Source organism: Pseudoliparis swirei, chromosome 17, assembly GCF_029220125.1.
Source record: "Pseudoliparis swirei isolate HS2019 ecotype Mariana Trench chromosome 17, NWPU_hadal_v1, whole genome shotgun sequence".
Lineage (NCBI taxonomy): Eukaryota > Metazoa > Chordata > Actinopteri > Perciformes > Liparidae > Pseudoliparis > Pseudoliparis swirei.
Window position 1 is genome coordinate 12,483,624 of NC_079404.1, and position 21,766 is coordinate 12,505,389.

Consider the following 21,766-nt stretch of genomic DNA (forward strand, 5'->3'; position numbering starts at 1 on the left):
CTAAGAATAGCCCCAATTACAGTCAAAAGTTTCAGATCGTCAGCGTGCTGCTGGTGGTAATAGAGCAAAGGAATGGGGCACCATGGATGGTTACTGTCAGTGATGAGTTACCTGCCGGAGCGGAGCAGCCTTTACTGAGAGGACGTCAAAACAGCAATGCGATGATCACAAGGATTATTTTGGATCCGTGGTGGGAGCGCTGAGGATAATACAAAGGATCAGAGCGCTGACATAGGTTACATATGGTACCAGGTAACGTGTCGCTATTCTTCATCATCGTAGTCTTCCTGTAGTGCTGTTTCACAGTTGGGTGTCTTCGTGTTCAAATGCATTTGTTCTGAGATTTCAGATGCAAAGTAATTCAGTTTAGCATTAACCCTGGCTAAACATGTACAGTACTGTAATGACATTTACCTTGAAGAGTAATAATGCAAAGTATAGCCTTCATATTCAGGCCTGTGATAGCACAAGTCATCCTGGTTAAATGTGTTGTTGTTAGAGGCTGCTTATGTTGTACAAACTGGACTCTGAGCAGCAGCTTTATGTCCACGCTATCACATGTAATTGCTAATGGTGCATGAACGTGGGAATATATTTTCACTTCATATTGCAGTGAGAGAGAAGTCTGCTCGAGACCGAGATCTGAAAAAGCATGTTGTCCCAAATTCCAAAGGATACCGTACAGCTTCTCCTCTGTCTGTGCCCTCATCATGTCTGCTTAATGGATCACTAAGGTGGTTTGATTTAACAGGCCTTAAGGTCGGTTGGTGACTGGTTCACGGCTCTGACATAGAGACAAACAAAATGAATAGGAGACCAAAGATGCTTTTACAACCAGGGAAACAAAGATAGGCAACTGGTGTGTAAACTGGACATGGCATCAGTGTATTATACACAAAAAAAGGTTCCAGACATGAGAGATCCTCTTTATGCTCTATAATTTCATCTTGTTTTTTAAGTTTTAAACATTGTAATTTAGGGAATGCGGACCCAGTAATGGGATGTGTAAGTTTGATGTTAATGGAGAGAAAGGGCAGGAGAGGTCACACCTGGTCTAGCCAACCAACACAGCCTAATGTTGATACAGAAGCATGTTGTTACATGCACAGCACAGCTACTTTATGTTTTTTGTTATGCTAAGTTATGTCAATATAGCTAACAAGCAATAAGCAGATGTATGCGTTGGTCCCTGCAGCAATTAATTTCTTCATAACAGTATAGCTTTATACCTTTAGACACAATACTTTGAGGGAGTGAAGCTGCACAAAGTTTTTCCCTTGAGTGGACGGGTGGGTGCACCTGGCTGGGTTCCTACTCTCTTCTCCTATATCATAACTCTCGTCTTCTATATCATAACAAAACAAACCACCGTGCAGTGATAGGAAAATGTTTTGTTTCCCATCAATATAATGATGTAATCACTGAACGAAATGTCCCTAATCTCACGATGACATTGGTGGTTTGGTTTTCAGACATTTAATATCGTTTGACTTTCTTCGTATTCTGTCAACAGTCTCGGTGTTACAAGCTGAGGATGAATACTCTTTAAGTGTAGGATAATCAGGCCTACAGTAATTGGGTTGGTCTATATCATTGGAAGCGTGTTGCTCTGTATGTGGTTGGCTGTGAGTACCCTATTGTATTGATGCTCTGAAACATTTACAGTAACAGACATCAGATGTCTCAATGCAAAGATCCAGTGTAATGAAAAGCATGCTACTTGGGTTTCACAACCGTGACCCCACATCAGGAGCAGCCTGATTCTGTTTCCTGGTATTGTTTGAGAAAATGCAGTTAAATCTATTAACCTGGGAGAAAAGAGCCTGTCAGGATATTCTCATGCCAACAGTTTGTCTGTCAGTATGCAGTACAATATGTCTCAGACTAATTAGACATCAATGTGTTGCAGTTATTTCTGCCTTTTGTAACAGATAATGCTGTTGTAGTTTTTACTGCAATCTTCCAACATTAATTTAAATACCAAGACAAGTCTAAGTGGCTGATTTGATCGGCCCAGATTTACAACAAAATGCACTCTTTTGGAAAATGGAAGATTGCATTGATCTCTTCGTGTATGATTGTTTCTCTTTTAATGTGTCTTTTTCTAATATGTTTTAAAATAAAGCTAATTTGAGTGAAACAATATAATATAGTACAAATTATGAGTGTTGTACATTTAATATAATTTAAATATTCATTAAACAATATATATATATGTAATATAAGTCCTCAGCTGTGTATAGATGTAGTAATACCTACACAGCATGTGACAACATCTAACTTGGGATCATGACACAGTGGCTCTGGAAGCACAGCTCCCTCAGAACTGGCCTCTGGTCAGAAGAAAGCCTATTAGGAAAGGGGAGGGGCAGAGAAGGCCAGGGGCAGTGAGAGTGATAATCTATTCAATATATAGTCCAGTACAAAGAACAGCTTTTTTTTCTTAGTACGATCTAATGACTGTCTCTGAAAACAAAATACTGTTGACAGGCTGTGACAACAACAGGAATGCCTCACTGAGACGTAAAGGCGGAGTATGTAATGAAGGGGATGAGAGGACAAGAAGCTTGACAATCAGCCAAGAATATCATCTCATCAGAGTTTACTTTGTTTACATGAGTGTTGAAATGCAGACAATACATTCATCTGAAGATGTTTGATTAGTAAAAAACCTCTCTCAGAATATTAACTGTGTGTTTGTGCGTGTGTGTGTGTGCGTGTGTGTGTGTTTCCCCAGGTGCGTGCTTGGAATGTGTGCAGGATGAGCAGCACATTTGTGACATTAGGTGAAGTACTGGAGGCACGAGGGGGACCTCTGCTGGAAGAGGAGGTCTGGTCCCTGCTGCTGGGCACTGCAGAGTTTTTAGTGGACGTCTCTTTTAATGGTAAAGCACTTTAGATAACCCCTCTTATTGTAGCCACATGCATTGCGTCTTACTGCCCTAACCATACCATTATGTTATTGCAATCTAACATAAACATTTGAATATGCATTTCATATCTGTCTAATTCAGTATTTCTGTTTCGCTCTGGCTTCACCGTAGAACTGTTCCAGCAGCATCATATATATTATGGACTTCCTACTTTTTTTCAGGTCAGAACAATATGTGTTATATCATAAGCCCCACCTCCTTGCTGCTGTCAGCCACTGGTACCTTAGCATTTAAGAAGTGTGGCCTATCAGATGATGTATCCACCTTCACTGCTCCAGAGATGCTGCAGGGCCGTGCCAGCTCAACCAAACCTGCCATGGAGAGGGTCAGTGCTTACATCATACCTGTCCTTAGAGCTTGCATGGAAGTTGATGAGAGATTAGACAAACTCGAAACACTATCAGTTCATATTGTTTTTTTAAACTCTGCTGACATATCCTCACATGTCTTTTAGCTTGGAGTTTAAAGTCTCAGGACAAGTTGAAGGTCGACTATGGTAGAAGCCCGCCATCTAGTGGCTAAGCAACGCAACCACTTACTTCAATCGGGCACTTCAGAGCCCTATTTATAAACATTTGTTACACAAGACTCTAAAGTATCTCCCACAAAAATTAGTATAATGTCTTTACGAACAGAACGGTTATCCAATATGTGTGTTCTTGTTTCACCCACACTCTGATCTGCCTTTCAAAATGCTTCATATTCGGCATCACAATATGTCCTATTTATGTAACAATATATATGTTAGTAGTTATGGCTGAAAGCAGGAAATGTCACCTCCTAGCATAATACAAAACAACATGTTTGGCTTCCTTGCCACGTTTGACTTTCTGAAAGAATTTTGAATATAGACTATTATATAAAAAACATAATTCAATTAATTAATCTAAACAAATTAATATAAAAGTAAACCTGGTTTTATTATAAAGTTAGTTGATAATCATAGTAATGTGTTTAACCTGTATTGTCATTAACTAGTTCAGTTTATTGCACAGATGCTGGTGTATTCACTGGGTATGACTCTCTACTGGTCAGTTGATTTTCAACTACCTCAAAATCAGGTGAGATCCCCTCATACAAAGCTGTCTTTTCCATACCGTCAAAGTCCCACACCTCCATTATTATAATGTCTTTACACTCTCATTCCTCCCAGCCGGTCCAGTTGAGTGACCATCTAAACAACCTCCTGCTCAGCATGTGTGAGGACCAGGCCCACCGCAGGGTCACTCTCAACAACATCCTGGAAGCCTGCGAATCTCAACATAAAGCCACCACCCTGCCGTCACCCACCAAAGTCATCAGGCAGCTGGTGGAGGGGGTCTTTCATGAATCAGTGAGTCTAGATATCTACCTACAGTATGTTCCTGTCCGTAAGCTGTTCAGTTTCTTCTCCGCCGGCCATTGCATATGTGTCCGAATTTAAAAGCATAATCTGCATAATGACAAAGTAAAAGTAAATTGTGAATACTAGCGGTTTGCTTTCCTTCAGATGGAGCATGGCTCTCTGCCAGACAGTCACGTTCCTTTGAGTGGCAGGAGCCAGATGATCAGAGAGAGACTACATGGTGAGCATGCATGTTAGAGTCCTAATGAACTTGAGTTTTTAAATACACATTCAAGGCACAACATTGGGATTGTTTTACTACTTAACTGTACATCAGGACGTTTTCAAGTGGAGCTGATTTTAAAGGTCTGGCAGTATGAAAATTAAATATGTCTATCAAACAGCCTATACTGCTGGATTGAATACATTTGACCTTTGACCCTACATATTTACAGAAAGTAGTTTCAGTCATTGCTTTGACTCAAGACGGCATACAGGTCAACAGGATTAACATCCTAACCTAAAGCAAGGCCAGGATTAGGCTGCTACGAGAGCCAATAATCAGATACAGTGTAGTGTGCAGGCCTCGGTTCTGTCCAAACATGGTAATGTCTCCTGGGAGCACAGGGATGGACAGGAATCAAACATTGCTGTCACCTTTCATTTCTTACCTGATTGACAGGAAAGAGAGGGCCACTTTCAGACTTCAGCGAAGGCAGTGCCGATGAGAGAAGATACTCAACAGACTCTGACTCAAAGTCAGGTAATGAAAAGAAGTCAAAATGGTAGAAATAATGATACTGTCATATTTCCTTAATTCTGGTGTGCAGATGTAATCCTGAATTAAATGCAAAATGTATCTTTAATGTGTGTTGCATAAGGTGCCTGTTTTGACAATGCACATTGAATGTCTGTTTTCTAGGGAGTTTAACTCAGAGACCTTTGAGACAAAGACCAAAGAGCTCTCCCACACCGTTGTACCAATCCTCCTTAGAACGGTATGTTCAATATGCATGCACACACACATGCGCGCATCATCACCACTAATATTGTAGTTTTAAAAAAGTATTCAAGATTACAGCGATCTGAGTGTACATTTCAGCTCCTTAATTGTCCTCAGTAACTTTAAGGGGACATGATGACATTGTCTCAGAGTTTGAATTCCCCAGCTTGTCTGCTCACCTATAAAACAACCTGTTGTCCCCCCCCCCCAGACATCCTCGTGGAGTCCGTCACAGGGACAGCAACTGCAGTTGGCTTGGAAGGAGCCCCCACATCTCTCCAAAGACATCAGGCAGATCTCACAGTCCTTCCATCAGCTTCAGTGAGTCCTCGCTCAGTCTGAGCCAGAGAAAGGCGAAGGTATTTAAAAAAAATCTTTGTTCAGTGACATCGTGAAGTGAAATGTTTTTTTCTCGAACATGAAAGTGTATGTTGTGGATCTGTACTCCAACTGTGGCGTATTTAGTGTGAGTGAGAGACAAATTGTGTTGTAGATGTGTTGCTGCTTAAAGAGTTTATATTATAAATGTTTGTTTTGTCAGGGTTTGGGTCCAGAATTCATAAGAATGGCAGACGAACAACAAACTGTTCTTGAGCTTCCAGGATCTATCGTGGTAAATTTATGACATCTGTTCATCTCCTCTGCTTATGATCAATATCAATGTAAATTCCTGTATTTTGTATTTTTTTTACAGCATTATAATGAGTCTTTTCTTGCATGCTAAACTGTGTCTGTTTGCATAACTGCATGTCCAGTGTCTGTATATCAATGTGTGTGAGTGTGTGTGTCCACCACAGTCCAGAAAGGGCCGCTCGTGTTCGTCTCAGAGAGAAGTGACTGTCGCGCTGCCTAACGGACAGTACGTGGTGGTTCGCTGTGACATTAAGTCCAAAGCAAGAGATGTGTTTGACATGGTGGTGGCTCACGCAAACCTGGTAGAACACTTCTACTTTGGTCTTGCCTTTATAGATGGTAAGATATTAACCTGCTCTGGACTGCACTGGTTGTACATCACACTGCAACATTCAAAATGGAAATTCATTTTAAAATATCCATGGTCTGACTTGTGATATTGTGCCCTCACAATTGATATGAGGGATGAACGTGGGACACTTTTTAAATTATTGACAACCTTCTTTACTTAGATACTGTTGAATTAATATCTTAATGCATGTTGTGTTGTTTCAGCCACTTTAGACGTCTAAAGTTAAAGAGGCTTTCCTTTGTCATTCCTCAGATGATGAATATTTCTTCTTGGACCATGAAACAAAAATCTCCAAAATTGCACCAGACAGTTGGAAAAAAGGACAGATATCCTCCTTTTTGGTGTTTCTTCGAGTCAAATTTTATGTTGATGATATGTCCTCTATTTTGTAAGTACAGTAATGGCGTTAAAATCACCTTTACAGAAATACATAGTTTAAAATCCTTTTACTACATCTTCTTTTCTTGTTTCCTAGGCACAGACTGACTCGCCATCAGTACTACTTACAGCTGCGGAGGGATCTCTTGGAAGACAGGCTCTACTGTAATGAGGAGACAGGCTTGTTTCTGGCTGCTCTTGCTCTGCAGGCGGAGTTTGGTGATTACATGCCAGAGGTACAGAGGGCACAAATAAAAATGTTCACCTTAAATACCAGCATCTTCTTTTAGTGTGTGTTACAGCAGCACATTTGGTTCTTTTGTGTGTCTTTTTTCTAGCTGTATGGTAAGAATTACTACCAGCCAGAGCATTATGTGTCCAAGAGGATGCTCGAGAAGCTGGCCCTGCCCAATGTCAAGGAGGAGTTGCCAAGACTACATGCAAGACATGTCCAGATACTGCCTGAAGAGGCTGAAACAGAGTACCTAAAGGTATCCAGACTACAAAAGCACCCGCTCACAAGCATCATTTGATTATACTGGCATACTGCAGACTATTTAAAATTGAATGCATGTAAAAACAAATATGTATCTCCCAGATTGCCCAGCAGTTACCAGAGTATGGGATTCTGTTCCATCGTGTGGGGAGAGAAAAAAGGCCAGTGATCGGAGAGTGGGTTTTGGGAGTCTGCGCCAAAGGAATCATTGTGTACGAGATGAAGAACCACCTGCGGACCGTCACCAGGCGCTTCATCTGGAGAGAAACCGACAACATATGCACTGGGGTAAAAATAAATTGCATTTTGGTCAGCTATTTTTCTTTATATGTTGTTCTTTATATGTTGACTGTTGACTGTTTTTCTAACACACATAGCGAATCAATGTTTCTGATTCTGATTCTGATTTATACAGCTAAATGTATTATGAAGATCAAACTGAATGTATGAGGACTTGTGTCTGTCTTTCAGCGACGTAAACTGATTATAGAGTGCGGTGGGCCCAGCGGGAAAAAGCACAGTTTTGTAACAGAAAGCTCAAAAATAGCACAGTACCTTCTGAACCTCTGCTCGGCGCAGCACAAGTTTCATAGCGAGATGACGTCACGACAACTTAACCACACCATGATACCAGGTGGGTGCAATTTGACTGATGGTGCAGAATGAATTGTTTTTAACTTTGGCAACACTGATGCTCACAAAGAAGAATAAATAACACAGGTCTGTTCCTCCAGATGAAAACATGGATAAGTACATGTCTGTCTACCGGGGTCATAACCTGAACCTGAAGCAGATGTCCTCCTCAGAGGGCATGTTGCACCATATAGGTTTAACACTCGGTCAACCAGACTCCCTCTCCAAGTCCTGTGATAACCTGACGGAGCAGCTGGAGGCGAGGCTGCGGCAGCAGAGGGAGATGAGGAGGGAGATGAGCAGAGAGCTGAACAAGGAGCTCGCGGAAACAGGAGACTTCGGGGAAGTGAAAGAGCGACAGTGTTGGAGGTAGCGGATGATGATGATGACATTCTTATTCTTGTTACAGGAACATATTCTCTGTGAACAGTACACAGATATGTAATGTGTAACTGTGCACATGTGTTGCAGCACCCAAGAGACGATTCCCAGGATGATGTCCAGTGTCTCACTACATAAGCAGGACTCTGACGTCTCTTTCTCCATACGAGGTGAATACGTCTCATTTTTCTGAACTACATATGGGTGACAAAGCAAGGGGAAAATTAACTCTGAGCATCTTTAGTAGAAGTATGGGCCAGCACGGTGTCATATGTCTTCATGGTCAGATGTGGGTGGCATGTTGGCTCCTTTTTTAATACTGTCATGTCAAGAAGTAAGAATTTTGGGTCTCAAGATATTAGGGTTTTTGGAATTTCTAAATTACCCTTAGGTGTGAATATGTCTTTTGACCTTCCCCCTGGTATATCAAATATATAAATGTACAGGGGCCCATATAAAACATGTGCTTTGCAGTTGATACACCAACCAGGACCCCGCCAGAGAGAGAGATAGTCTGTGTGACCTTGAAGAAAGATCCTAAACTGGGCTTTGGTGAGTTTTTGAAGGTAGATTTAGCTGTGAACTTGATGTCAAATTAATGAACAGACTACCACGTATCTGATTATTTACCAGTTTCACCTACTTCCTCTCTGGTCCTGTTTCAGGCTTCGTGATAGTCTGCGAGGACAACACAGGTAAACTTGACCTTGGGATCTTCATTGCCTCCATTGTGCCTGACGGGCCGGCGGACAAGGATGGACGAATCAAATCTGGTACAAAGCACCAGCACCATAACATCACTAGAGACCAAATTGCGCTGCACGTGATAAACTATAACAAGGACTTTGTCATGACTTGTTGATATTTTCAGGGGGACGTCTCATCTCCCTAAACAAGATGAGTTTGGAAGGAGTGATATTCAGTGACGCTGCTGCCATCTTACAGAGCAGCCCTGAAGAGGTGGAGCTCATTGTGTCCCAGCCGAAACGTAAGATCCGCTCAATGCTTTATCATTAAAAAACTTAATAAAGCTTAATACAGCCTGTATGAGGTCCTTTATCCCACCACATTGTTTTCCTATCAGAGTCTTTGAGGGAACGTGCAAATTCCTTGAGTATAAGTACTCTCGGTTTGGCGTTGGAGAGGAGCTTTGGGTCACAGACCACATTCAGTGGCATTGAGTATCGTCCCGTTATGGAGGAACTTGAGGAGGCCATCAGTCTGTCCAACATGGCAACCCCAAAACGGAGCAAGAGGCTGCACATTCCTGTTGTACGAATACATGACGCCAAGGTAAAAGATGACTTTGTTTCCATGGAAGCAGAAGCATGAGGTCAGAGCTGATGAAAGTTTTCAACCAATCCTAATTCTTAAAGTTTCCTGACCGCACACTTCTAACGTATCTTTGTTTATTCCTCTCTTAATTTTAAAACATGTTTTTTTCCTGTTGATGTGTTTCCAGGATGTGTTCTCCAGGTCCCCCTCTATCTGGAGTTTGAAAACTGGGGAGCGGTTTATAGTGGAGCTTAAGAAAAACAGTGGTGGTCTTGGTATCAGTGTTGCTGTAAGTGAATTATTTATTTAACTTCATGCACTCAGTTGCCAGCTTATTAGGTACACATCGCTAAACCCTATTTAATGACTACTTAACAAGCTACAACGTACATTCCCCTCAATTCCTTCACAATGTGTGTAACTTTCTCGGTTTATTTGAGGCCTTAAACATTGATTCATTACTTCTCCCTTTTTACCAAAAGGGAGGAATAAACACCAATGTGCGTTATGGAGGAATCTACATTAGGAGCCTGGTGATTGGAGGTGCTGCAGAGCTGGACAGGCGCATTCAGATAGGTAACCTTTTTATTTTAAACGTCCCTATAAAAACACAAAACTTTCTTCAAGATTTGATTTTGTGCCGGATTTTCATTCAAATTCTGATTTATTTGCACGTTTTTTTCCTATCGTATCAAGAATGGCATCTCTCAATCCCTTCGCATCATTATCAAAAGGTTATGAAGAAAATGTCAACCTATTTGTTTACTTTGGGTAGATCTTTACAGTCCACTAAGTATTTAAACAAGTGGATTGAATCCAGCCCAAGAACCTGAAAGGCCAAAACACTGAGGCCACTGTGTCTGTGTCTGTCTGCTCGGTTCATGCTTCACTGAGCAGGAACGACTTTTAGATTTGATAACATACCCATCACTACATATACTCACACACACACACACACATGCACACAGACACACACACAAACGTTTATGTATTGATGTTGCTAATGATGATGAGATGTGTGTTTGTGCACATGACAGGTGACAGACTGCTGGAGGTTGATGGGTCCAACCTGAGGGGCGTGACTCACCACCAAGCTGTGGAGTGCCTAAAGAGGACGGGGGAGGTATAAACACACACACACACACACACACAAATACTGTTGTTGATATTATTACATTATACATCATTATAAAATCATTTAAAAACAACATTCAATTAAATTCAGTTTATTTGTATAACCCATTTTCACAAATTAGAAATTTATCTCAGAGTGCTTTACAATCTGTACACATAGACATCCCTGTCCCAAAACCTCACATTAGGAAAAACTCCCAAACAACCCTTCACGGGGAAAAAAAAGGGAAGAATCTTTCAGGAGAGCAACAGAGGAGGATCCCTCTCCAAGATGGACAGTTGTAATAGATGCCATATGTACAGAATGAATCGTTATACACAAATTAAAACACAGTAACAACACAATCAATGAATATGACAGAGTGTATGAATAGTTGGTAGTAGGCATATTCCATGATTGAGACCTCCACGATCCATCAGGCAGATGGAGGTAGAGAGGAGGAGTGGGCGGAGTCTCAACAGGGCCATGGCATAGTTGGTAGTAGGCATATTGCACGATCCAGACCTCGATGATCCATCAGGCAGATCGGATCTATGACGTCTTATAGGGTCCATAAGACGTCAAAAGTTGCTCGTTCCAGAAAAGAGAAGCTTGATAACTGAAGGCTCTGGCTCCCATCCTACTTTTTAAGACACTAGGAACTACATCGAAAGTAGTCAGCTGAGGTGGTTCGGGCATCTGATTCGGATGCCTCCTGGACCCCTATGAGGTTTTCCAGGCACGTCCTACTGGGAGGAGACCCCGGGGAAGACCCAGGACACGCTGGAGAGACTACATCTCCCGGCTGGCCTGGGAACGCCTCGGGATCCCCCAGAATGAGCTGGAAAGTGTTGCGGGCGAGAGGGAAGTCTGGGTCAACCTGCTGGGTCTGCTGCCCCCGCGACCGACCCCGGAATAAGCGGATGAAAATGGATGGATGGATGGAACTACAAGTAGCCCCGCATCTAGTAGGACAATATGGTATTACACGGAGCGTGTAATACCATATTGTCCTACTAGATGCATTAAGACATGATGGTGCATCACCAATCAAGGCTTTGTAGGTTAAGAGAAGAATTTTAAAAGTGATTCTTGATTTTACAGGGAGCCAGTGCAGAGTGGCTAATGCAGGTGTAATGTGATCTCTTTTCTTAGTTTTAGTGAGAATACGAGCTGTAGCATTCTTGATCAACTGGAGGGACCTAAGAGACTTATTCGAGCAGCCTGATAATAAGGAGTTGCAGTAATCTAGTCTAGAAGTAACTAACGCGTGAGCCAATTTTTCTGCATCTTTTTGAGACAAGATGTGCCTGATTTTTGAAATACTACGTAGATGAAAAAATGAAGTCCTTGAGATTTGCTTCACGTGGGAGTTAAAGGACAAGTCCCGGTCAAAGATAACGGCGAGATTCTTTACAGTGGTGTTGGATGCCAGGGCAATGCCATCTATAGAAACCACATCACCAGATAATTGATCTCTGAGGTGCTCAGGGCCGAGTAAAATTACTTCGGTTTTGTCTGAGTTTAACATCAAGAAGTTGCAGGTCATCCATGTTTTTATGTCTTTAAGACATGCTTGAATTTTACTGAGCCAGTTGACTCCTCTGGTTTTATCGATAGATGTAATTGAGTACCATCTGCATAACAATTAAAGTTTGTTGAGTGTTTCCTGATAATATTGCCCAAAGAAAGCATGTATAAGGTAAATAAAATTGGCCCAAGCACAGAACCTTGTGGAACTCCGTGACTAACGTTGGTGGTTATCGAGGCTTCATCGTTTACAAATACAAACTGAGATCGATCTGATAAATAGGATTTAAACCAACTTAGTGCGGTGCCTGAAATGCCAATCGACTGCTCCAGTCTCTGTAATAGGATGTCATGGTCAATGGTGTCGAATGCAGCACTAAGGTCTAACAAGACCAGTACAGAGAGGAGTCCTTTATCTGCTGCCATTAGGAGGTCATTTGTAATTTTCACCAGTGCTGTCTCGGTGCTGTGGTGTTTTCTAAATCCTGTCTGAAACTCCTCAAATAAGCTATTATGATGTAGAAAGTCACACAACTGATTTGCGACCACTTTCTCAAGGAATCTTAGAGAGAAAGGGGAGGTTAGAGATTAGAGATCGGTCTATAGTTAGCCAATATCTCTGGATCCAGAGTGGGCTTCTTCAGGAGAGGTTTAACATATGCTTATGTTCAGTGTTATCAGAGTCTAGGGTGCAGCTCCTATTTTCAATGTCTTCACTAATGATGACACTCCTTGCCTAACCATGATGACGTAGTTTTAATTAGGCTACTTGTTTTGGAATAAACCATTTGATCATTTAGTTGCATACTTGTTGGACCCTTGAGATCCTTCATCCTTGTTTTGAGTAATCTAGAGTATGTTTTGCATTTCGCTCAATTCATTCTGACTATGAATTTACACAGAAAAAAAGCACAGTAGCTGGCAATGATGTGCATTACTTTCAGTATTTATTTTTGGCAGTGCATGTTGAAGTATAAACATTCTGTTCCCCATAGGTGGTGCATCTGCTGTTAGAAAGGGAGCCCATGGTAATCTTGGAGCCCAGATCTGACTCGCCCTGCCTCCCCCTGGCCCACAGTTCATCACATACGCATCCCCCCACGACTGAAGTCTCCATGGAAACGACCTTGAGTGGCCAAGCCAAGGACTACAGCTTTGTGACTGATGGTGAGGCGAGAGGAAGGGGCACATACGCTCACATAGGAGAAAAAATAGAAAAGATAGACAGTGTCAGGAACACACATACATACACACTTGCACACATGGCCCAGAGGTGACTGTGAGTCATCTGACAGCTACATTGTGGTTGCTGTCAGAGTATTCTAGGGCTGACGCTCCCTCAGTCCCCCGAGACAGCGTGAACTGAAACCTTGAAGCGGCCTGTTCCCTGCCTGAGCTTAGTGAAAGGGACAGTTCCTCATCTCCACAAAGCCTTCCTTCCTGATAGAAATGTGAGAAAAAATGTGGGGGAAAGGATTGTCTTCTTGTTTAGATTTGTTATTAGAGAAAAAATGAAACCTCTCATTGGAAGACATGTGGGTTGGGGTAATTGTGATGAAGATGTAATCTTTCATATTCACAGTGTACCAAATCACAGCCCACATTACAGATTAAAGATTACACAACAGACATTGATGCTCAAAGATTGCCCTCCATCTCCTTTCATTCCTAGAAAACACGCTTGAAGTGGTGCTGAGAAAGAGTTTGTCTGGCCTCGGCTTCAGCTTCAACATATCGCAGCTGTGGTCGGGGCCAGACCGTGGCAGCGTAGTCCGCATCAAACGTCTGTTCCCGGGTCAACCGGCGCTAGAGAGTGGCCTGCTGCGACAGGGAGATGTCATCCTGTCCGTCAACAAGGAGCCCGTCAAGGACCTGTCTTACCAGGTAAAGGGGTTGGGGCATTTAAATAGTATTAATCCTATCCTAAATATAAAGCAAGCAAATTATGAAGCACATTTAGTTGTTGCATATATAGGTGGTTTTCTTGTATCTTTTTTCCAACATTGAAAATAAATGTCTATAAAAACAAAAGGCTGGTTTATAAGGTGCTAACTGCAGCTTGGTGTTCAGAGTGGCAGCACAGTGGGTCATTTTGCCTGTGGATAAATAGTTGTGTATGGGCTGTGTGTGTAAGAACAGCACTAGTGGTCGTGCTCTTTCTAAAGATCTCGGCCACGTCATTGGTCCACTAATCCTTTAATCTCATACCACCGAAAATAGCAAACTGGTTGTCTTATTTGATTTGTCATTTAATCTTGTCAAGAAGTCCTGAAGGCATTCACACAGGTGCTCTTGAACATGCAGTACAGTGCATTAAAGATGTGCACATTGAGTCTCAAGCTGGACCCAAACATTCCTCCATCAACAAACACACAGTACACTGTTTGTTTATATGTTTTTGTTCCAGAGGGTTTTGTTCCTGCTCCGTGGGACTCCATCTGAAGTTCATCTGCTGATCTGTCGACCAGGTTGTGGAGTGCTGTATGACGACACACTGGTGAGCTCACATGTACACAAAACACACATATATATTTAAATATAGAAAGAAAAAGCACCTACATTAGACTCAGTAATCCCGACTGACCCTCTTACCTCATGTCTGACTGTAGAGTCCTGCAGCCTTCCGTGAGGGTCGATCTCAGTCGCTGGACATTCGACTAGGAGAGGACTACAGCCAGCTCCTTAAGTTTCAATATGATCTCAAAATACATGCCCAGAAGCAGGCCCCCACTCGGGAAGAAGACCTGACAAACACAGATGAGGCAAACCCAGATCCTCCTGCAGCTCCAGCTCTCCCGGAGACCAAGGAGAGTGTGGACGGCAAAGTGCTGGCCAACCAGACTCCCCCATCTCGTCTACGCTCACCCCCTTTGCCCACTTCACCTACATCGCCTCCATCACCAGTCTCCCCTGCATCACCTGCCTCACCAACTTGTGGCTCACCAGAGGAACAACGGCAAGTAGAAGCAAAGAAGAAGAAGAAGAAGAAGAAGAAGAAGGACAATGAAGAGGAGGTTGCAACGACAACACGCTCAACCATGTCGCGTATGGACGTCTGTCCTAAGACTAGGTCAAAAGTATATGCCAGGTAATGTATCAGAAGTAGACACATATGAAAACTGTTCATACATAATGATAACAATGTTTGTATCAATGATTGTTGCCTGTTGTGCCAAATAAAAAAAGTTTCACAGCGATTAGATCCACAAAAGCAATTTCTGCAACAAAAGACTTGACTTTGAACTGTTTTAACAAAACAGGATCAAAATGTGTGTGAAAACTGCTCAATGCGATTATCAAAGTCTTACATGTCCAGTCTTATGTTTAGTACTGAATTTGTTGCTTTTAGTACTACAGCAATGACTATTCAATAACTAATGGCTGTCAGCAACATCAGGGCAGCTGAGGAGTGAACTGGCACTGTGAAGTGTTTCATTATTATCTAATGATGAACTTCGAAATTTAAGTTCACAAAATGAAGAAGATTTACATTTTGAGAATATAAACTTGGAAAGCAGTATTTTATACACCCCTTAGACATATATTGTGTCTGTTTATCTGCAGCGGAGTCCGAGAGAAGGCAGATGGAAGTGTGACCTACTGCCTGATGGGAAATGGACTGACTATCATGGCAGATGAGGAGTTCCTGACCATCAGCTCCACTCTGGAGCCTCTTCACAGCCGTCCCTCCAGTCTGGCTACTCACACTTCAACTACCAACCTCACAGGCCTTCACTCTCAAACCTCCAACAGCTCATCTGGTTTCAGATCTCAGAATCCAAGCCTCGGCCCACACATCCCCACTAGCACCGTCTCGACCCTCAGCCTCTCATCGTACACCCCGACCAGTTGCTCGCTGGCCCGCCGATCCCAGCCACTCACAACCCAGCCACTCACAACCCAGCCACTTACAACACAGCCACCGAAAGCCAAGCACCACCCGATACAGCAGGGGCCTCTTCCAAGTCACTACAAAGCCATCTCCATGAACAGTAGGCCTATGGTGCCCCCACCCCGGTCTCCACCATTGACCCCCATCACAGCACAGGTTGTTCCCTCTGTGCCTCCTTGTGCCAGTCCACCTGCCCCGATGCTGCCCCCCACAGTGCTGCTCCTTCCTGCCCAGAGCCACACACAGCTCAAAGAAGAACCAGAGAAGAAAGGAAGAGAATACAATGATGATTATGATGAGGATGAGGAAGAGAGTCGAAGAAAGGTTATTGGCTCACGTTATCTTTGCCCCGCCCAAAAAAAGATATTACCCCAGTAGATGTGTCTCCCAGCAGTAAACTTAAACACATCTGAAAACATTTCCATAAAGTTTAGTTAATATATTCAGGCTTTGGGTCAATTAACCAAATATGTAATGAATTTCTGTGGCTATTTAGATAGATAAAGTGTCATTGTTTTTTGCCTATCAGGGATTGGTTAAAGAGTTTGAGCTGACAGTGGTTCTGACCAAGTCCAGGAGTGGAAGCTTTGGGTTTACCATCGCTCGAAGCAAGCTGGACAACTGCTACTACATACAGGACATACGGAAAAACCCAGCGAGGTCAGATGGACGGCTCAGGGCAGGAGACAGGCTCGTCACAGTACGCACAAACACACACACACATCCGTACATTTCTGCACCCTTAAAAACATAATTTTTCTATATTTCATTTAGAGTATGTAATGCTCAAGTTGACTCAAGTGATTATTTGTCTGTCATTTGTTTCCAGGTAAATAGACACGATGTTACCTGTGTGGCTGATGATGTTGCCATGACGATTCTCAGGTCATCTCCGAGAAGACTGAATATGACTTTAGGAAGGTCTGTGACAAACCTGGTGGCCCCGCCTTCCTGTGACAGCCTGCCTGATATAGTTCTCTACAAGACACCCTCAGGACAGCTTGGTGGGACACTGTCCACACGTTCACACATTTTGAAGACACAGGCACACCACCAGTATTATTTGACTGTCTCTACAAAATGTGTGTGCCCTCTCCAGGTATAAAGCTGACAGGAGGCATTGGCAGCAAATGGCAGGGCATCTACTGTCTGCAGGTGGTGCCGGGCTCCCCCGCCAGTGAGGAGGGCAGTGTTCAACCCAATGACAAGATCCTCTACATCTGTGGCAGGTGCACTCTGGGAATGACCCTGGAAGATGCAGTCAAAGCTTGTGAGATCGCCCCTCGTAAAGTCAAACTTAAAATCTTTAGGTATGTGCCTTCAGAGCCTTGAGAGATAGACCCTGACATGTGTGTGTTTCTTTAAATGACTTTATGTCTGTGTCTGTCACAGAGAAAACCAGCCGGTGAACCCCAAGGCTAAGTGGAACGGTAAGGGCGCCTGAAGGATTCATGGGATGGTTTCACCTGCTTGAAAAGGACACATACATAGGATAGTGTGGTTGTGAAATGCACTGATGGATTGCCTAGAAACCACATATGTTTGTGCTCAACTGGACGATAATTTAAGTTCAATCATTGCCAGAAACAATTCTTGGGAGACACTGGCCTTTTGTTTTTTTAGATTTAGCACTTTGAAATATAATTGTTTCCTTGTACAATATATGTATTTATATATTCTTGTGTAGGTCTGTTTGACTGGAAAAAGGACAGGAAGTTCTTTTCTCGTTTGGAAGAGCCCGCCTCTCCAGATAAAGACTCTCCTACCAAAGATAGTGAGTGTTTCCCCTCCCGACCCTCTCATGTTCCATCAGCACCACAACTGGTTCCCTTTCACTCTTTTGCTTGTTGCTCCTCTTTATCTGCGTGAAGCTGGAGCTCGGTGCTGAAAGATAGTTCTCTTTGCAGCTCTGTGTGTGTGTGTGTGTGTGTGTGTGTGTGTGTGTGTGTGTGTGTGTGTGTGTGTGTGTGTGTGTGTGTGTGTGTGTAGATGTGTGTGTGTGTGTGTGTGTGTATGTGATCTCAATGCTGACAGACAGATCCTGGGCTCTCACAGCAGGATTAATAATTAGCAAGCCTCAGGCCCTCCACTGGTGTATTAGACTGCAGGGCTGCCATCACACACACACACACACACACACACACACACACACAGACACAAACAGACACACACACACAGCCAGTGGTCTATGGGGCAGGTAGCTCTGTTGCCTGGTGACGGTGCATGCAGCAGTAAGGGACAGTGGAGAGGGTCAGTCTAAAAAGACCAGCCTTGTTCACCTGTCGTAGAAGAGACGTAGCCGTCAACACTTCTCTTTCAAAATGGCCAAAGAGGTGGGAGGTTGGTGTGTGTGTTTTTTTCTTCTTCTGTATGTCTGTTATGGTAATTTCATTGGCTGAAAATGGTCGCATGGACAGAAATTATTACGGCGGAGATGTTCTGTTGTTATCTTGGGGCCGAAGTCCAGACATTTCACTTAATTTATATGTTACATGTTTTTAAACGCGTCATCAATATTCACTAAAAAAACATAATTGTCGATGCAATTGCTTGAGATATTTAGTTTGCACTGGCTGCTGATTCATTGATCCTTTTTTCTTGTTTTTTTCAGATGAAGATGTGTGTCGGACTGCTGAAACATTTAGATGTCCCTCCCTCACAAAAGAACACGATGTAAGTTTCTGAAAATATTATTTATCTTTGTTCAAGAGCTCATTCTTTCTGGGGTACATCTTCATTTTTGTCACCTCTTGCCAACTCTCTTCTTTTCTTTTTCCTAAACTGCACATATTATGTAGAGTCTGTTGAAACACATACTGTAACATGAGTCCATTTGTGTGTCAATCTGCAAATGCAATTTCTACTGGGGGGTCACTGGCTGCCTGTGTGTGTGTCTATCAGGTTTTCTTTACACTTGATTCATGTATCAGCAATACAACAGCATTTTCTGCAGAACATAAGCTGCTTCTGTAAATACGATGGAAGTGGAAACTGACTGATTCCTCATTTTGTTTCCCCTCCTTTTCTCCTTCGGTCCCTGTAGAGTTGCATCATGCAAGTGGGGTTCACAAAACCAGAAGGAGGAGGTCTTGGCTTTGCTTTGATTGGGGGAACCAATGACAGCATCCTTCGAGTGAAGGAAATCTGCTCTGGTGGATTAGCTGAGCAGGATGGCCGACTGAGAGTGGGAGATATTCTATTAGAGGTAACAAGACAACCCATCATGCACTTTGGCTGTTTTATTACTCTTTGTGGTGAGGAAAACCCTGATCTTTACTGTGTGATTTCTAGGTAAACAGTGTGATTGTGTCCGGGCTGAGCCACAGTAAAGTAGTGGATATCCTGCGTAAAGCTGAGGGCACAGTACAGCTCACCATCTGCAGAGACATCCTGCCCCTGACGTGCTCCGAGTCACCGACACCGCCCAACATGTCCGCTCAGACTGAAGCGATTTTAGCTAAGCAGCCGGCTCCGGTGTCCATCCCTGATAACGGTCCCTCTCCTGATGCCATGCTGAATAAGCCAGTTAAGCGTGCCTCTGGTATGATCTCTGACAACTGTCCTACCTCTTATCGTGAATATTTAGAAGGATACTAGTACTGAAGTAAAGAGCGCTGTATGTATGCTACTAATCTTTCTCAAGGCTTTGCTGACACAATAATTAAAATTTAAATTAGCATCTGGTTAAATAACAAATGGAGGAATTGCAAATCTTTTTACTCATTCTTAACCCTTGTGTTGCCTTAGGGTCATTTTGACCCGAATCAATATTACACCCTCCCCCCGCCTTAGGATTAATTTGACCCCATTCAATGTTTAATGTCGGTGTTCTTTCGGTAGTCAACAAACAAACATAAAGTGCCTCACACTTAAACTTGGAAAACAATATTAATTCTAATAATTTTCTGGAGGTTTTAATTGCTGGCGTCAAATTGAACCCAAAGGGTAAAATATGTTAGTAAATATAAAGGTAACAGGAGGGTGAAACATTGAATCGGGTCAAAATGACCCAAAGGCGGGGGGAGGGTGTAATATTGATTCGGGTCAAAATGACCCTAAGGCAACACAAGGGTTAATCATTAGGACTATTAACTTGAAACACCTTCAAATGTGTACAATATACTGTAAACACACATCTTGTGTCTTCTAAATTAATAATATATATATATATAATGTCCATCTCAAGATACAATTAGCATTTAAACACATTAATTTAACTGAATATATTGTGAATATATTGCATCCCTCTTTCATTGTCTCAGAGGTGACTTCAGACCCTGTGGTCAATGAAGCTGGTGTGTTTGTTAACTCACCACCTCCTCCACCACGCCGACTGACTATCGTAACAGATGACGCTGCAATTGCACAGGTACCATGCACACTACAAAGCACACACATGTGGAGCAAATATGATGTGAATTCACTGTTTGAATCACAGCCCTCCTTACCTCTTTCCTAACACCTACTACTAACACGTTGCTCCTTCTGTCTGTTGCCTCCTATGGCTGCTTGTCTGTGGAACAGGAGAGCTGTAACACCACCCCTTCTCATCAAGCTTGCTGCCCATCCCTAAATGTCACTGACATGTTGCATGGAGCTTCTGACAGGTAGTAACTTCCCAAACTACTATCCTGTATTATGTTCTACTTATTTCCTCCCCACTTTTTCTCCTGCTTCTTCTTTGATCTGTTTGAGTTCCACTGTTTACCACAAGAAGGCGGCAGAGAGCAATAGAAAAAGTACCACCCTGGATAAATTATGTCGCTTATAGGCTCTGAACCCAGACAAATATAGACGAACGATTTGGAATTTGTAGTACTATTCTCTGTAGCTGCAAAACAACAAATATGTCAGTAGTATAAAGATATTTTAGCCTCTTGTCTATACTGTATTTTAGGTGGAAAAGTCGCAGGGAAAGGAAGCTCTGCCTTGCATGATTTCATCCCCTCCTACCGAAGAGTAAACATGGTCTGGTCTCACCCCTGCCCCCTGACTCCCCCAGGAAACGAATTGTGACCAAACTTTTGGACCACTCCTGCAAAGACATCCGGAAAATACAGTCAGACAGCTGGAGCAGCGATGAAGAAGAAGATGATGTATTTAATGCCACCCGTCTGGACATGACCTCAAGCCAAACAGGTGTATACTCCTCTACTCTTGTGCTGAAGGATCAGAGTGAACATCTTATCTTTTCTGGTCCATTCTAACAACAATTCTAACTTTTCCTCTTTTGTTTCTTCAGGCCCACCCATAGTATCAGAGGATGAACTGGCCAGTTTAGCTCTCATTAGACCGGCTAAGACCAGCAAGTATTCAGGCTCCAGAGTCAAAGCTCTCATTCGGATTCTACAGCATCAATTGGACCAGCACGAACTGGTCAAAGAGTTCATGGTGTGCATGTGTGATAGACAAGATAGTTCATGTACAATGTATCAGTGTAATTCATAGCTGTAAAATGACCTGAACAAAGGGGGAAATTGCCCGAGTCTATTATAATGTATAATGTGGGATATTTAGAGAAAATCTGCAAAAAAAAGACCTGCAGAGACATACATACAATACCCACATATATTCTCTGTCATGGCTATTTAGACTATCTTCATGGACAGACACACTGTGATGCAGCTGTACTATTTAATGTGTTTTTATTTTATTTTTAATTGTGCTCATGTTGATTTCAGGCTCTGGAGCATCTGAAGCCCTCTGACAACTGTCTGGTGGGAAAAGCCCCTGAGAACAGAGATAAGAACCGCTACAGAGACATCCTACCCTGTAAGTCTGAAAGAGGACGTTGGTTAGCTTTTACTTTCTTCTAGCAGAAT

At 42.7% G+C, this 21,766-nt stretch overlaps 1 protein-coding gene across 3 annotated transcripts; it reads left to right on the forward strand.

The window, feature by feature from the left end:
* Positions 1–94: 94 nt before the first annotated feature.
* On the forward strand, positions 95–21,760 carry ptpn20 (protein tyrosine phosphatase non-receptor type 20). Of its 3 annotated transcripts, XM_056434890.1 has the most exons (43): positions 95–252; positions 2,738–2,885; positions 3,095–3,258; positions 3,929–3,994; positions 4,087–4,266; positions 4,423–4,498; positions 4,940–5,020; positions 5,180–5,255; positions 5,472–5,619; positions 5,802–5,873; positions 6,058–6,232; positions 6,498–6,633; positions 6,721–6,859; positions 6,962–7,114; positions 7,222–7,407; positions 7,591–7,753; positions 7,854–8,121; positions 8,224–8,303; positions 8,608–8,685; positions 8,799–8,906; positions 9,005–9,121; positions 9,218–9,426; positions 9,596–9,697; positions 9,891–9,984; positions 10,446–10,531; positions 13,048–13,219; positions 13,725–13,936; positions 14,460–14,549; positions 14,662–15,140; positions 15,617–16,268; positions 16,474–16,644; positions 16,774–16,948; positions 17,044–17,254; positions 17,337–17,374; positions 17,632–17,718; positions 18,556–18,617; positions 18,988–19,149; positions 19,236–19,485; positions 20,207–20,313; positions 20,469–20,551; positions 20,947–21,083; positions 21,187–21,335; positions 21,626–21,760. In XM_056434890.1, exons 2-43 carry the CDS (start codon positions 2,762–2,764, stop codon positions 21,758–21,760), a joined length of 6,453 nt encoding a protein of 2,150 aa, XP_056290865.1. In that variant the 5' UTR covers positions 95–252; positions 2,738–2,761. The 3 variants fall into 3 exon arrangements, 2 of the variants coding, with proteins under 2 accessions (XP_056290865.1, XP_056290866.1); XR_008834179.1 differs by lacking the exons at positions 20,469–20,551; positions 21,626–21,760 and having other exon boundaries at positions 21,187–21,274; XM_056434891.1 differs by lacking the exons at positions 21,187–21,335; positions 21,626–21,760 and having other exon boundaries at positions 20,842–21,017.
* The last annotated feature ends 6 nt before the right edge of the window (positions 21,761–21,766 follow it).